Below are 14,883 nucleotides of genomic sequence, written 5' to 3' on the forward strand. Positions count from 1 at the left end.
TAAAAGTTTTTTTTTTTAACGTTTATTTATTTTTGAGAGACAGAGCATGAGCAGGGGAGGGGCAGAGAGAGAGGGAGACACAGAATCTGAAGCAGGCTCCAGGCTCTGAGCTGTCAGCACAGAGTCTGATGCGGGGCTTGAACTCACGAGCTGTGAGATCATGACCTGAGCTGAAGTCGGATGCTTAACTGACTGAGCCACCCAGGTGCCCCTAAAGATGACTATTGAAGGGGCATGGCCCGCTGGCTCTTGGCTGGTGGAAGAGAGTAGACCTAGCCAGGGCTCAGAGCTGGGCATGGGCAGGAAACTGGGCCAGGAGACCCTTTCTCTGAACTTTGTGCTCCTTTTTCATCCTCACCGCTCTGCTTCCCTTCTGCAAAAGCCCATCTCTTTGCCCATCCTGGGTCCTATGACTTTTCTCTCCCTCAACAGTCGGTTCCCGATTCTGGTCCCCGGCCCCCAGCAGCGCCTGCCCCCTTCCCACCGGGGCCCCCCATGATGCCACCACCCTTCGTAAGTTTCATGTCTTTCCCTGGGCTTGGCTTTTCCAGCCTGCAACCCTCAGCTCCCCAGTCCCTAGCGCTGCTGCCTCGCCAGCACGGTTTTGTGTAATGCCCCCTCTGCTGCCCTTGGTAAAGGGGTGGTGTTGCTTGGGCATTGGGGTGGGATGAGCTGCTGTTAAGCATCCAGTCCATAAAGCTGACAGCTCCCCCTTTGTCTTTTTGTCCTTGGGATGCAGTGGGGCTGGGGTAGGAGAAGTGGAAGGGAAAAGACCCTGTTAGTGTGAGGGCGTGGCAGGGCTGCCTTTCTCTTTCACTACTCCTTATCTCTGTTCTTTCAATACGCCACAGAAGGCAGACTGAAATAGCGGCTGGTGGACACAGAGTTGGAGAAAAAGGGATGGGAGGCAGGGGACTGGGGGATTTGGGTACCTGGAGTCCTGCCTTATGGCCCTTACTCTGAGAGGCCTCTTTGGGGAGAATTGGCGAGGAGGTGGAGCCTTCCAGCCACGGTCTGGCGGCAGTTACACTTCCCTTTTCCCTCTCCCTTCCCTACCTCTGAAGAAGTTGTGTGCTTGCTTGTTAGACCCAGAAGACCCTCTCCCCCTCCCCCCCAGTTATCAGTCTTTCTCAGTGGTGAGGAGCAGGCAGTTTCGTGCTTTGTGCTTCTCAAACTAAAGCCTTGAAATTGCCTCAGAGCTGGGGTGGAGGGTCAAGAAGGGTGGGAGACAAGTCGATATTCCCTGATAGGTCAAGGCAGTGCCTTCTCTGCTCAGTATCCATTCCTTTCCTCATTTTCAGATGCCCCCTCCAGGAATCCCCCCACCCTTTCCTCCGATGGGACTACCTCCCATGAGTCAGAGACCGCCAGCCATCCCCCCAATGCCACCTGGCATCATGCCCCCAATGCTTCCACCAATGGGGGCGCCACCACCACTCACACAGGTAATCAATCCTCTCTCCTCACCAGTGCCTCAGAAAACCTGTGAGCCTAGCTGGGGGTAGGGGTTAGAGTGGGCATCTGGACTTCAGAAAGTAAGGGGAAAAGAGAGGGAGCTTTGGCTAGGCCCATGAGGATTTGTCTGCTGAATGACTGGAGAACATTCTTCGGCTAGGCCGAGAGCCCAGAAGCCGGGGATTGTCTGAGGGAGTGCCCATGTGAAGGTCATGGCCCCAAATGGGATCTCTCAGGAGCCTGCCTAGCCTGTGCCTGCCCTCACCTTGGTAGCTGGTTTTTGTCTTCTTTGTATCCCTAGATACCAGGAATGGTACCTCCCATGATGCCAGGAATGCTGATGCCAGCGGTGCCTGTCACCGCAGCGGTAAGCACTGGGGACCAGCAGGAAGCAGCCACACTGCAGCCCTGTGGGTCTGATTTGAAGTACAGGGATATGGCCTCCATTCTTTCCCTCTTCTCATCGGATCCACCCTGGTCCTGGCAGCACTCCCCACACTCAAGTCCTCCTCTCCAGCCATGTACTCTGCTCTTCTAGTTTCTCGCTCATCCCCAGCGGCATGTACATTCTCTCTTGTTACTTCTCGCCGTGCCCAGCTTCCTTAAGGAACACATTCATGGCTGACACTACTGTCGCAGAGCTAGCACTGTGGACACTCGAATACAGTCCCCTCTTCACATCTTCTTTGTCTCTGAAGGAAGAAACGGCACCTGGGGATCTCACCGTACCTTCTTGTGCCATTGCTCAGTATAGTAGAGTCTGGGTAGGATGTGGCATTTGGCATCCACTATGGAAGAGGGGTCTCAGAGGTTGACTCAACAAAATACTGTCACCTGAGGAAGACAACAGAGCTGCTATGCAGTTCCCCTTAGGGTCCTAGAGCCACGGCCCCAGAGGGTGGGGGATGCCTATTAGGGAGCAGAGGTCCCTGGGAGCAGGACACATGGATCCTGGCCTGGCCTGCTTCTTCATCCCCCATGGCCTGGGTCCTGGGGGCCACTGGGCTTGGCCCCAACCCTTCCCCCTCCTCTTTCTTCGGCAGACGGCTCCGGGTGCGGACACAGCCAGCTGTGAGTCTTCTGGGGGTCTGCTCACCCCAGGCTCGGAGGTTGGGGGGTACAGGGGAGAGGGGAACATGGACTAGAGCCCACCCTGGATCATGCCTGTTGGGATGCCAGGGGGCCTGGGATGTTGATGGGACCAGGGGATATTTATTGGGGTTGGAGTAAGGGAGGAATAGGTGGGATAAGATGGGGATTGGAGCAAGGACTTAATGTTTCCTTTGGCTTCTTTTCTAGCTGCTGTGGCTGGGACAGGCCCTCCGGTGAGTTCTTCCAGCTCAGGGGTCTCTGGGTTGAAAGGCTGAAAGTTGGGGGGCTGATGGTTAAATCTTTGGGGTGAGGAGGAGAAGCTTTGGGAAAGGAGCCTTGACCACCATTCTGTGCCCCCCCCCCTCCCCAGAGGGCCCTGTGGAGTGAGCATGTGGCCCCTGATGGGCGCATCTACTACTACAATGCTGACGACAAGCAGTCCGTGTGGGAGAAGCCCAGCGTGCTCAAGTCCAAGGCAGAGGTCCTGAGCGGGGCTTTCTGGCCCTTCCTTTCAGCTGCCCTGACCCCTCCAAGTTCTTGGCTTCCCCTGAGTCTTTAACCATACACATGGTTCCTCTGATCCCAAGATCCCTAACCACCCCCCAACCTCCCTAGGATCTCAGGAAATCTACCTTCCCCCATGTTGTGCCAGGCCAGGTGGTAACTAAAAACTCCTACGTCCTCTATTCACTGGATCCCCTTAGCTCCCCCAATTGTGGCTAGAGGGCATGCCCAGTCCACTGATGTCCTCTGCCCATCCTCTTGCAGTTGCTGCTGTCTCAGTGTCCCTGGAAAGAGTACAAGTCAGACACGGGCAAACCTTACTACTATAACAACCAGAGTAAGGAGTCTCGCTGGACCCGGCCCAAGGACCTGGATGACCTGGAGGGTGAGGAGGGGGTGGGCCTGGGCTGTGGTTCTGGGGGGTGGCACTTGCCACCCTGTGACCACGTTATCTTTTCCCATTGCAGCTCTAGTCCAACAAGAGGCTGCAGGGTGAGTGACTTGCCCACCTATCCGTCCAAATTTGGGGGCCACCCGAGGGGTGGGAGTGAACCCTCTCTCCATGGTCCCTGCTCCGTGGAAGAGCCAGCTGTCAGTCTCCTTGTGGAGTGGTCTGCTCTGGCCCCAGTCCTTCGCAGGATAGAGACCAGCTGGTCTGACTCTCCCTGTCTCTGCTCTACTTGTGGACACTGCCCTTCTGGCTCATCTGTAGGAAGCAGCAGCCGCAGCCACCTCAGCCCCAGCCTGAGCCCCCACCTGTGCCGCCCGGCCCCACCCCTATGCCTCTGGGCCTTCTAGAGCCTGAGCCAGGTGGCAGTGAAGATTGCGATATGTCAGAGGCTGCCCAGCCTGTGGAGCAAGGGTTTCTGCAGCAGCCGGAGGAGGGCCCCAGCAGGTGAGGGCTGCCCCCTGAGACATTCCAGATACTGGCCTCGAGCTCCCAACCTAGTTCAACCCTTGAATTCTGCCAGGCCTCTTGGGAAGGGTGTGAAGATCTGGGCTTGGCCTCTGAAGGGCAGAAAAGGGCTGCTCTGGGGAGCCAGGAGAGGGTGGTATGCTGCTGATCGCATAGGGCACTGAAACTGTGGGGACTGGGAGATGGCTGTGGCTGAGTCCCCTTTGCCCCCCAGTGCTGCTGGACAGCATCAGCCACCGCAGCAGGAGGAAGAGGAATCAAAGCCAGAACCAGAGAGGTCTGGCCTCAGTTGGAGCAACCGGGAGAAAGCAAAGCAGGCCTTCAAGGAGCTGCTGAGGGACAAGGTGCGGGGGTGGGGCTCCCAGGGTAGGCCTGGAGGGGGCTGGAGGTGGGCAGGCCCCGTGACCCCTGCCTGCTCCATTCTAGGCTGTCCCCTCCAACGCCTCGTGGGAACAGGCCATGAAGATGGTGGTCACCGACCCCCGTTACAGGTAGGCCTGGGCAGAGGGAGCCAGGCCCTCCAGACCATGTTTGTGAGAGCAGCTGGGCTAGGGCCTCCCTGAGAAGCCCAGCTCAATACTCAGGCCCCCTCAGGAGAGCGATAGAAGGGCAAGGGTGTAGGGAAAAGAAGCTGGAGGGCCTCCTGGAGGAGGAGGGGAAAGGTATCTGATATGAGATATTCAATAAATGCTTGTTGAATTGAATTGATTGGAACTGAATTAATTGGGGTGAGGGGGCTGGAAAGGGTGGAGGCCTGACTGCACCTTGAGCAAAAGGGCCCAGTGTTAGCGGTGTCTTGGAGCCCAGTCTTCCCCTGACTGCCTCCCACCCCTCCCCTCATCCCAGAGACCCATTTTGCCTCCTTGCAGCCTGCTGTGCCCATGCATGGACCCCTCACTCAGATCTGTCTGCCATGACCCTGCTTGGTGGCTGTGCAGGGTGGTTCAGGCTGACTCCCCTGTCCCCATCCCACTCCCACCCTCTTCCACCCCAGTGCCTTGCCCAAACTGAGTGAGAAAAAGCAGGCATTCAATGCCTACAAGGCGCAGCGGGAGAAGGAGGAGAAGGAAGAGGCCCGGCTAAGGGCCAAGGAGGCCAAGCAGACCTTGCAGCATTTCCTGGAGCAGCACGAACGCATGACCTCTACCACCCGCTACCGGTCAGGGGGCCTGGCTGGGGTGGGGCCTGGGAACCCTGAGAACATGCGGGCCCAGGGTCTCTGTTCCCTGCTTACCTACCCATGGGCCATATACTCCACAGGCGGGCAGAACAGACCTTTGGGGAGCTGGAGGTATGGGCTGTGGTCCCTGAGAGGGATCGAAAAGAGGTTTATGATGATGTCCTCTTCTTCCTGGCCAAGAAGGAGAAGGTAACAGTCACTGGCTGGATCCATTAGCCTGTCTCACTTTAGATTGTTCATGTCTTTGCATCCTTATGGACCCTGGCCATTCATTTCTCCACTGTCCCAGGGTCCCAGCTCCTTACTCAGAAGCTGGTATGGCACTTGCACATCTCCCTGTTTCTGGTCTGGGCCTATAGCCTGGGTACGGGAGGGCAAGAAAGCATCTATGAGGGGTTGGTCTGTAACCTGTGCCCCTTCCCCTTTCTGGGAGCATGAAAGTCTGGAGTCTGGCCCTCCTAGGTTCCCTAGCTACCTGCCTTCCCTGAATGCTCCTCTGTCCAGGCCCACTTGAGTAGCTCCGACCTATCCTACCTTACCCTGACCCTGACACTGTGGCTCCCCAGGAACAGGCCAAGCAGCTCCGGCGCCGCAACATCCAGGCCCTGAAGAGCATCCTGGATGGGATGAGTAGTGTCAACTTCCAAACCACATGGTCCCAGGCCCAGCAGTACCTCATGGATAACCCCAGCTTTGCTCAGGACCACCAGCTGCAGAGTAAGCCCGGGTCTCCGTTCCTGCCTGTCTCTTCCCCTTTCCTCACAGACCTGGGACCCCACTCTCCAGACTGGAGATGGAGAATGCTGGGTCACTCCCTCCTCCCCTCTGGTGTCCACTGTTGACCTAGACATTGTATGTCCTTGGAGGAAGAGCTCTAGGATAAGTGTCAGAAGACCAGGAGATGATTTTTATAACTCATGTGAATATGGTCTTAAATTGTCATGGCACTGTGGGCCTTAACTGGTCACGTGTGTTACAGTGAGCTGTTGTTGGCCTGTAATCACTGGTAATATCAGAAATTTATCTTCTGAACTTGCATCAGAGTCTGACTGATTCCCAGTTGTAGAAAACCTCAGATCCTGAGATTACTGGTTTCATATGATTACTTCCAGTAACTGAATTCACAAGAGCTGAATACATGCTAATTTTTTTCTACTACATGAATGAACCCTCCCCCAGAACCACCATTCCAGCAGCTCTCCCACATAGCCCTCTGGCCCTCTTGCCCACCACCCTGGGTGACCTTGGCATCTACCAAGGCAGCATCCTTGAACACTGGGGGTGCTGGGGTCTGTGAGGGTGTCCCACTAGTGCGGTACAGGCTGAGCCTCTCCCCCCCGCACTTAGACATGGACAAGGAAGATGCACTGATCTGCTTTGAGGAGCACATCCGAGCTTTGGAGAGGGAGGAGGAGGAGGAGCGGGAGCGGGCCCGCCTTCGGGAGCGGCGTCAGCAACGCAAGAACCGGGAGGCCTTCCAGGTATCTTTGTTGCCCACTAGATTGGAACTCTGCTCTGCTCTGGACCATAACCTCTTTGCCCATGCCCTGCCTCCTCTCAGCTAGGCCCACTGTTTCATCTGTGTCTCGTCCTGTCCCACCTCCACGAGGCCTCTCTGTGCCTGCAGTTCTGCTCCTGCTGTGTCCCCTCAACTCTGGGCCTTGCTCCTCTAGAGAGACTAGATGTATGCACCACCCAGAAACTGCCAGCAGAGAGCACCCTAAAGGCATAGCTTGGCAACTCAGCCAAGTTCATTTCCTTTTGGTAGGGAGCCAGATAGGCATAGCTAGCTTGTCCCCCAGCTTGGAGGTGGCGGTGGTGGTGGCGGGTTACTGAGATGTATCACTTTGGGAAGCTGAAAGCAAAAACTACAGGAAGAACATGCTCCAGACAAGTTTCTATTTCTCTGCCTTCTAGCCCAGCTTCTGCTCAAGTTTTAGTTCATTCCTGTCTGTATTTACATTCTCTGCATTTGCATTGCTGTCTGCCTCTCCATCTGTATCTCCTCATCTCTGCCTCCTTTGCCTGCATTTCCTCAATCTGGATTGTTCCTACCTCTCCCTACCATCTCCTCTCTTCCTCGTGTCTTTGGTTCTGCCTCTCTCCCTGTCTCACTCTCCCTGTAACTGGCCTCTCTCTGCTCAGACCTTCCTGGATGAGCTGCATGAGACAGGGCAGCTGCACTCCATGTCCACCTGGATGGAGCTGTACCCAGCGGTCAGCACTGATGTCCGCTTTGCCAACATGCTGGGCCAGCCGGGTAAGGCAGCCAGGCTCCCCCTTCTCTAGCCTGGCTTCCTGCCCTGCCAGCCTGTCTGCACCCCCACTCCCTCGTCCTGTCCTCGACCCCACCCCCAGGCCTTGGGAAGCTGCCGCCCGCCAGGCCCCCCTCCCTCCCTCCCCCGCAGGCTCCACCCCTCTGGACTTGTTCAAGTTCTATGTGGAGGAGTTGAAGGCACGATTCCATGATGAGAAGAAGATCATTAAGGACATTCTTAAGGTGAGGGAGGCCTGGGGTTGTGGGTGGATGCAAGCTGGGTGCAGGGCACACTCTCTGGACAGGACTTCCTGATAAGTCCTGTTTTGTAGGAGCATTGCAGCTCAGTTCAGCAGATATCTACTATGATCCCTTACTGTGCGTTGGGGACACAGAAATAAGTAAAGTACAATTTCTATCTAGAAGGAGCTCATGGCCTTCCTATCTCATAGAAGATAGACATGACACCTATTACACAGAGGGGCAAGCGCTATTACAGAGACAGGAACCCAAAGAATTGACATTTGAACTATACGTTTAAGAACAAGTAGGTGGAGAAGGATGGAGGTCCTGGGCATAGGATATTACAGGAGCAGAGGCAAGGGAGTGGAGAGGCCACGGCACGTTAGGCCATGGCACAGCTGATCATAAACTGGTAGCTCACAGATGTGTTCCTTCTGGCCTGTACGGTATTTTAGAAAACTTTCAAATTTGTTGCTAATATTTTAAAACCGGGAGGTTGCACATAAAAATCTGAGTCTTCAGTTCTTTTAAAAATATGGATTATTGGGGCACCTGGGGGTCTCAGTTAAGCACCCGACTCTTGATTTCGGCCGAGGTCACGATCCTAGGGTTGTGGGATTGAGCCCTGCATCGGCTGTGCACTGAGTGTGGAGCCTGCTTAAGATTCTCTCTCCCTCTGCCCCTCGGCCCCCAGCTCACGCGCTCTCTCTCAAAAAAACAAAATGTGGATTATCTGGCAGCACTGGCTGGTTTTGCAAGGCATTCAGTGGACCCAGGCTGAGACGCCATGCATGTCATCCTTATCGTTGTCACTCCTTATCACCTCCCTGGCGTGGCAGCGAGTTCAGCTGCCATTTACTGCTCTGCATGCACATTGCTTGTCTGACACTGGAGAGAGGGTTCTCAATGTCTGTGTCCATCAAAGGTTGAGAAGTGATAGAGACACTACAAGAGAGCCTTTTGTTTCAGAAGGAGAAAACCTAAGGAAAGCATATTTCTTTGTGGAAGTCAAGAACATGCAAATGCACTGGGGAGGCAGTATGCCCGGCAGTTAGGAGCAGCACCGTGGAGGCAGACTACTTGGGGCACAGGTCTAGCTTAACTGACACTTGTTAGTTGTGTGACCTGCAGCAGGCTCTTTAACCTTCCTCAGCCTCAGTTTCCTCATCTAAAAAATGGGGGAGTTTTCCACCAACATACACCTAATTACCGAGGGGAATAACTTGGTACCTGGGGTGAAAAGGGTCTGAGACCAAAGCTAGGAATGTCCCACTGCACACACATTTCTTTGAAATTCAGTGTTTTGCTTTACAGATTCAGGTGTTGCATCTTAATGCCACATTATTTCTCTCTTTAATATAAACTTAATGTTTTAAAGTTACTTACCATTAGGTAAGACATACCATATGGTCTTGTGGCTTCCTCTGTTTCTCTGGAACCACACACCCCAGTTTGGAAGTAGAGCCCTATGTATAAAATGCCTTGAACGCTAAAATAAGAAAGTTGGATTTTTATCTTATAAGTTACAGGGAGCCAGGGTCAGATGATGTCCTGGAAGAGCCACCGGGTGAGTGTAGAGTAGTACCTCTCAGACTCAGTGCTTGTGTCCTTAGGGATTGATGGTGATAAGACAGTATTTGAAGCTTTGGGACACTGAAAGTCCTAGTGGCAAGTGGTTTAAACACATCTTGAGCTCGAGCCATCCTCTTCTGACTCACCCCAGCCTTCTCTCCCCTGCTGTTGGAGCCCTTTGGTAGAAAGGTTAGAGCAGCATGGGACTCTGGAGGCAGGGTTAGAGGTGTAGGAGGTGGCAGGGAGACTAGTCCGGAGGTAATCTAGGTGGGAGACAAGCTAAAGCTCCACAGGGAAAACAGATGAGGGAGAGCTGTAGTGCTCCAGCTGTGTTTCTGAGACCCCCTGAGTTTCCTTGGGGGCACCTTGGGACAGGGAAGGGGAGCTGAGTGAGGGGAGGGACTTTATGCTCCTACTGTTTCTAAGTACAGCAGCTTCTCTTTTATATATTGAGGTTCTACGTAAGATTTTTGTTGAAAAAAATGTTTCTGCTGTTGAAAAAAAAAGGAAGTTTAAAATCAGTAGGTTAAAGTCACTCGGAAGTAGGATGGACAGAGAGAGGCTGGAGAAAATAGAAATTCCATTTGGGGAATTAGTCTCAAAAGTAACCTGGGGCAGGGAGGAATAAAGCAAATACTGTATTTTAAATAGGATTATCATGTAAAGTATAAATATTTAATCTCGGGAGAGCTAAATTTTATTGGATGCTTACATTTTAGCCACGGAGTGACTGGTCTTTGCTGACAGGCCTGTAGGAATCTGGTCCTCGCTGAGTCCTGTCTGGCCACATCTCCTGAGAAAGAAGCTGCTTTAGATAGTTCCCCTTTCTGTTGCCCCTTTTTGAGCTCCTGCCTATGGAAGGCTGAGGAGCCCAGGAGTCTCTATGGCCATCCACCAGCCCTGCAGACTGGGAGGGCACCTCTCACCCAATAGGATAATGCAAAGAGCCTTGGACTTGGAACAGCTGGAAGCCAGAAGATTTGGGCCTGGGACATCCATGGGAGTAGGGGTGGGGAGGGGGGGTAGCTCACAGGAAATGAACCCTCTTGGGATCTGCTTAATTTGAAGTTTCTATAAAATATCCGGTCAATTACGGGTCTGAAATCAGGAGGGAGGTAGGGGTTGAGATTGCTAGAGACGGTGTAGATTGAAAAGACTAAATGCTATTCTCAGGGGAACACCACATGCAAGAGAGGCACTAAAAGAGGTCAGAGACAGGAAGACAATGTTGAAGTGAGCAGCAGAGGTGCAAGGACTGATCAGTCAAATGAGGACTGAGAAGGGGCCCTTGGAGTTGGCTATGAGGAGGACATGAGCACATTTAGGAAAGTAGTGTCTGTGAAGAGGGTAGAGTAGTAGGTACGGCACAGACCTTAGGGTCAGGTGACTCCTGCCTGTTTACTGGTTGAGATCTCTGCAAGTTATAGAATGTCTGAGCCTCAGTTTCTTCATCGGCAAAATAGAGATAATTTCTGTGCACAGTTGTGAGAAGTGGTAGTATTTGTAAGTGTCTTGCTTATAGTAGGCCCAGTAAATGTGTATTCATTTCCTTTTGTGCTGCGTTTAAAGATTTTGAGTCAAAGGGAAAGAAGCAGAGGTCGTTAGCTTGAGGAAGGGCAGAGCAGGGTGGACAGGATGTTCCCGGTTAAGCGAGGTATGAGCTTGATGGAAGGAGCCAGTGGAGAGGTGAGATCAGAGCTTTCATTTCCCTGAGAGAGAGACTGGTGTGTTTAAGAAGGGCTGGAGCATGGGTTGAGGAAGTGCCCTCGGAATAAACAAGAGCATGCTCTCTATACTGTACACCTGAAAACGAATACAACACTGCATGTGAACTAACTGGAATTCAAATAAGAACTTAGAGAAAAGAAAAGCGTGCTGTGCATGGACACGAAAGCCAGAGCAAGTGAGTGCGGTGTGGAAGGAAGGGGAGGGAACTGGGCTGGTGCCCCAGCCGACTCCAACTCCAGTGGCTCCGCTTTTCACCAGGTTGACATGGGCCAAGTGAGATAACTTTCCTAAGCTTCTGCTTTATTAAGGTGTTGGGAGGCAGAGATGTGAAGCCCTGAGCCTGGCCCAGGGTGCTTCAAGAAGGGAAGGTATTTTTAGTAGTGTTCTGGAGATGCACACCCGATGGCCTCTCTTTCCCCCGTGGACTGAGGGGTCTGTGTGGGTGTGGTGCTTTAATCTGTGGGCTTTGGTGTCAGAAGGACTTGGGGTGGAGTTCTCTGTCAGCCACATACTAGCTGTGAGACTGTGGACAAGCGCTCTAGTTTCTCTAAACCTTGGTTTCTCCTTCCACATAAAATTAGGAGGCCAGGACCTATGCTTAAATTTCGATACTGAGGATTAAAAGTGATAACGTATGCGAAGTGAATGGTACCTGGCACATAGTAAGCACTCCAGAACTGAGCCAGAGGATGGGGCCAGCAGGTGTTGACTGAGAGTTCAAGGAAGTTACTGAGCGGCCGGAGGGCCCCCCTGGGGCCTGGCCTTAGGCCCAAGGAACAAAGAATTAATTGTGAGAAACCCAGGCATCAGTCAGCAGACATGGCACACACACACCCTGTTCCCCCTCCCCATGTGACCCAACGCCCCCCCCCTCCCCCCGCCCCTGTCCAGCTCCCTGGGACATCCAAACCAAGGGTAGGCATGGGAGGCTTAATCATCAGATGGTGAGAACTTGGACAGCTTGGTTTCAGAAGTGCATCTGAGTCCTGCGGGTCTCTTCTGGAGGCTGGGGGACTTCTAGAGCATTCTGTAGTCTGACCCTCTGCCAGCCCTGGAGGCCAGCTTCAGGCTTCAGGCCCGTGTTGGCCCCTGCTTCATGTGCCACTGTGCCCACAGGACCGGGGCTTCTGCGTGGAGGTGAACACAGCCTTTGAGGACTTCGCCCACGTCATAAGCTTTGACAAGAGGGCTGCTGCGCTGGACGCAGGCAACATCAAGCTGACCTTCAATAGTGTGAGGGGCCGGGCAGGGCGGGGCTGTAGCCAGGGCTCCATTCTCAAACTCATCCCTTTGTCTCGTTCCATTCCTTCTCATTCACTGCCCCCATGTGACCGTACCCCCTGTTCAGGGGATGGCTACAGGAGCTCAGACCCCAGCTTCCCTCGACCTATGGTGTGCTTGAGTGGGGCCTGGGCACCCACCCTCCTGGGTGACCCAGTTCTACGTCCTTTCTGCCCTCAGCTGCTGGAGAAAGCAGAGGCACGGGAGAGAGAGCGGGAGAAGGAGGAGGCGCGAAGGATGCGGCGCAGGGAAGCTGCCTTCCGAAGCATGCTGAGGCAGGCCGTGCCTGCTCTGGAGCTGGGCACTGCCTGGGAAGAGGTCAGGGCTGTAGCCTGGCACCAAACACCACCCCCTCAGTCCTGAGGGCAGCGGTGCTTCTCCACCACTGGGGGCCCACCCCAGTCATAGCACAGCTCGCGGCCAGCTTCGGCTCCCTTCCTTCCTCTGCCCCAGCCCTGCCCTGTGCTCATGGCGGTGTCCGTGCCGTGCCGGGGCTGGTCTGATCAGCAGTGCTCTCCCGTTCAAGGTCCGTGAGCGCTTTGTGTGCGACTCAGCCTTTGAGCAGATCACCCTGGAGTCGGAGCGGATCCGGCTCTTCCGGGAGTTCCTGCAGGTACTGGAGGTGAGGCAGAGCTTCTGGCCCCCTGCCCCTGTCCAAGGCTTATTATGAACACCCAGTCCAGCTCAACAGAGACTCCAGTGGCCTCCTCCTTCCCCTGGGGCTTTCCTTTCCCTGAACAACCAGGGGAGGTCTGACAGTGTCCTGGAGAAGCCTGAGGCCCTAGCCTGAGAGGAGGAGGCAAAATCAGATTTTAGGGTGCAGGGTCCTTCCTGGGGCTAACCCTGGTGCCGCCTTCACCGCTCCTTCTGCCTCTACCAGACTGAATGCCAGCACCTCCACACCAAAGGCCGAAAACATGGCAGAAAGGGCAAGAAGCACCATCGAAAGCGTTCCCATTCACCATCAGTGAGTTGGTGGGCCGAAGGGACGTGGAGGGAGGCTGGACTGTCTTAGGGAAATAGGAACCACGTTTCTTGTTTTTTCCCTACATCACCTCCCCCTCGAGTGAGATTTGAAAATTCCTTTGGCCCTGGATCCACCTCTGTGTCCCCAGTTCCTAGACTTGAGGGCTTCTGGAGGCCAGAGAACCTGTGCCCTGACATGTATCTGCTGATCTGCCCAGGGTTCTGAGTCGGAAGAGGAGGAGTTGCCCCCGCCGTCTCTCCGACCCCCCAAACGGAGAAGGCGGAACCCCTCAGAGTCAGGCTCTGAGCCCTCTTCCTCACTTGATTCGGTTGAAAGTGGGGGTGCTGCCCTTGGAGGACGGGGTTCCCCATCTTCTCGCCTTCTCCTTGGATCAGGTAAGCAGTTGAGAGCTGGAGAGTTGACTCAGATGAGAGAAGGCCCCTGGGGAGCCCAGCCAGTGCTCTGAGGTTGGAGGTGGAGTGGACCGAGTAGGAAGAATGTCCCATCCCTGCCCAGGCAGGAACTGGGAGAAGGAGGGAAAACTGGACTGAGAGACTTCCTCAGATAGCTCCCTGTCTAAAGAATGAGGTCTATGGCAGAGAAAGGGATGAACCCTCCCTCCTCCTGTGAGACTTACTGGGCATTTTCTATCTCCAGATCATGGCCTTCGGAAAGCCAAGAAACCAAAAAAGAAAACTAAGAAGAGAAGACACAAGTCGGTGCGTAGAGAAGGGACTTCAACCCAGGGCCCTGCCATGTTGAGAGAGCTCTTCAGCCGCCTCCCGGGCTGTCCTTCACAGGAACTGAGCAGGCGGGCTCTGGGCTCTTACAGAACAGTCCTGAGAGCGAGACAGACCCTGAGGAGAAAGCTGGCAAGGAGAGTGATGAGAAAGAACCAGAACAGGACAAGGACAGGGAGCTCCGGCGGGCAGAACTCCCCAACCGCTCCCCAGGTTTTGGAATCAAGAAGGAGAAGGTGAGAGGCAGGCACCTGACCCCAACCCAGTCAGCACTCTCTCCAGACCTCCGTGGCCCTCGGGGGAGGCTGTGGGTGAGCTGTGCCCTTGCTCCACCAGACGGGCTGGGACACGTCGGAAAGTGAGCTGAGCGAGGGTGAGCTGGAAAGACGGCGGCGGACACTCCTGCAGCAGCTGGATGACCACCAGTGACCCGACGAGCTGCTCGGCCTCGGGTCTGTGTGAGGCTGTGGATCCTAGGTCACCCTCACCATCTGCACTAGACTCCTTTCTTAGTCTGGTCTGTGCCCACTCTTCCTCAAGTAACCCCACCCCCAACACACCATTGTTGGCACCTCCCGAGGTTGCTTGTGGTGTTTAAGGGTCCTCCACTTCCCGGGCAACTAGTGCAGTCCTTGCCCTCAGCCCCAGACCAGAGATTGGTATGCCGTGTGGGGTGGGTGGTGCCAGTAGAGAAATGTGAGAAGGGGCCTCTAGGGAAGAATGACAGGTTGGTGACAGGTGGGGTCCTTACCCTCTAGCACCAGTACCTGCTCCTGCCTGCCCGGGCCCTCGGGCTCTACCACTCCTTCCTTCAGCCCCGGGACCCAGTGTATGTGTGTTTTGTTTTGTTTTGTTTTTGTTTTTTAAATAATATTTATAACATGGACAGTGGCTCTTTTATCTTTTCCATATATTGCAGGGTAGGCTGGGTACTGGGCAGGTGCACGT

The 14,883-nt window shown here is 54.4% G+C and overlaps 1 protein-coding gene across 1 annotated transcript; it reads left to right on the top strand.

Annotated features, from left to right (window-relative positions):
• Positions 1 to 437: 437 nt before the first annotated feature.
• On the top strand, positions 438 to 14,821 carry PRPF40B (pre-mRNA processing factor 40 homolog B). Its single transcript, XM_047066262.1, has 25 exons — positions 438 to 513; positions 1,302 to 1,445; positions 1,757 to 1,822; positions 2,499 to 2,526; positions 2,755 to 2,780; positions 2,918 to 3,028; positions 3,316 to 3,436; positions 3,519 to 3,543; positions 3,764 to 3,946; positions 4,182 to 4,311; positions 4,394 to 4,458; positions 4,962 to 5,126; positions 5,228 to 5,336; positions 5,714 to 5,864; positions 6,495 to 6,628; positions 7,293 to 7,407; positions 7,556 to 7,647; positions 12,064 to 12,180; positions 12,409 to 12,546; positions 12,755 to 12,850; positions 13,109 to 13,195; positions 13,413 to 13,590; positions 13,853 to 13,914; positions 14,028 to 14,171; positions 14,272 to 14,821. The coding sequence occupies exons 1-25, from the start codon at positions 496 to 498 to the stop codon at positions 14,362 to 14,364; spliced, it is 2,598 nt and encodes an 865-aa protein (XP_046922218.1). The 5' UTR covers positions 438 to 495; the 3' UTR covers positions 14,365 to 14,821.
• The last annotated feature ends 62 nt before the right edge of the window (positions 14,822 to 14,883 follow it).

Source organism: Lynx rufus, unplaced genomic scaffold (genome assembly GCF_022079265.1).
Source record: "Lynx rufus isolate CCGP_SWC_20201006 ecotype Redwood Valley unplaced genomic scaffold, mLynRuf1.p SCAF_7, whole genome shotgun sequence".
Classification (NCBI taxonomy): Eukaryota; Metazoa; Chordata; class Mammalia; order Carnivora; family Felidae; genus Lynx; species Lynx rufus.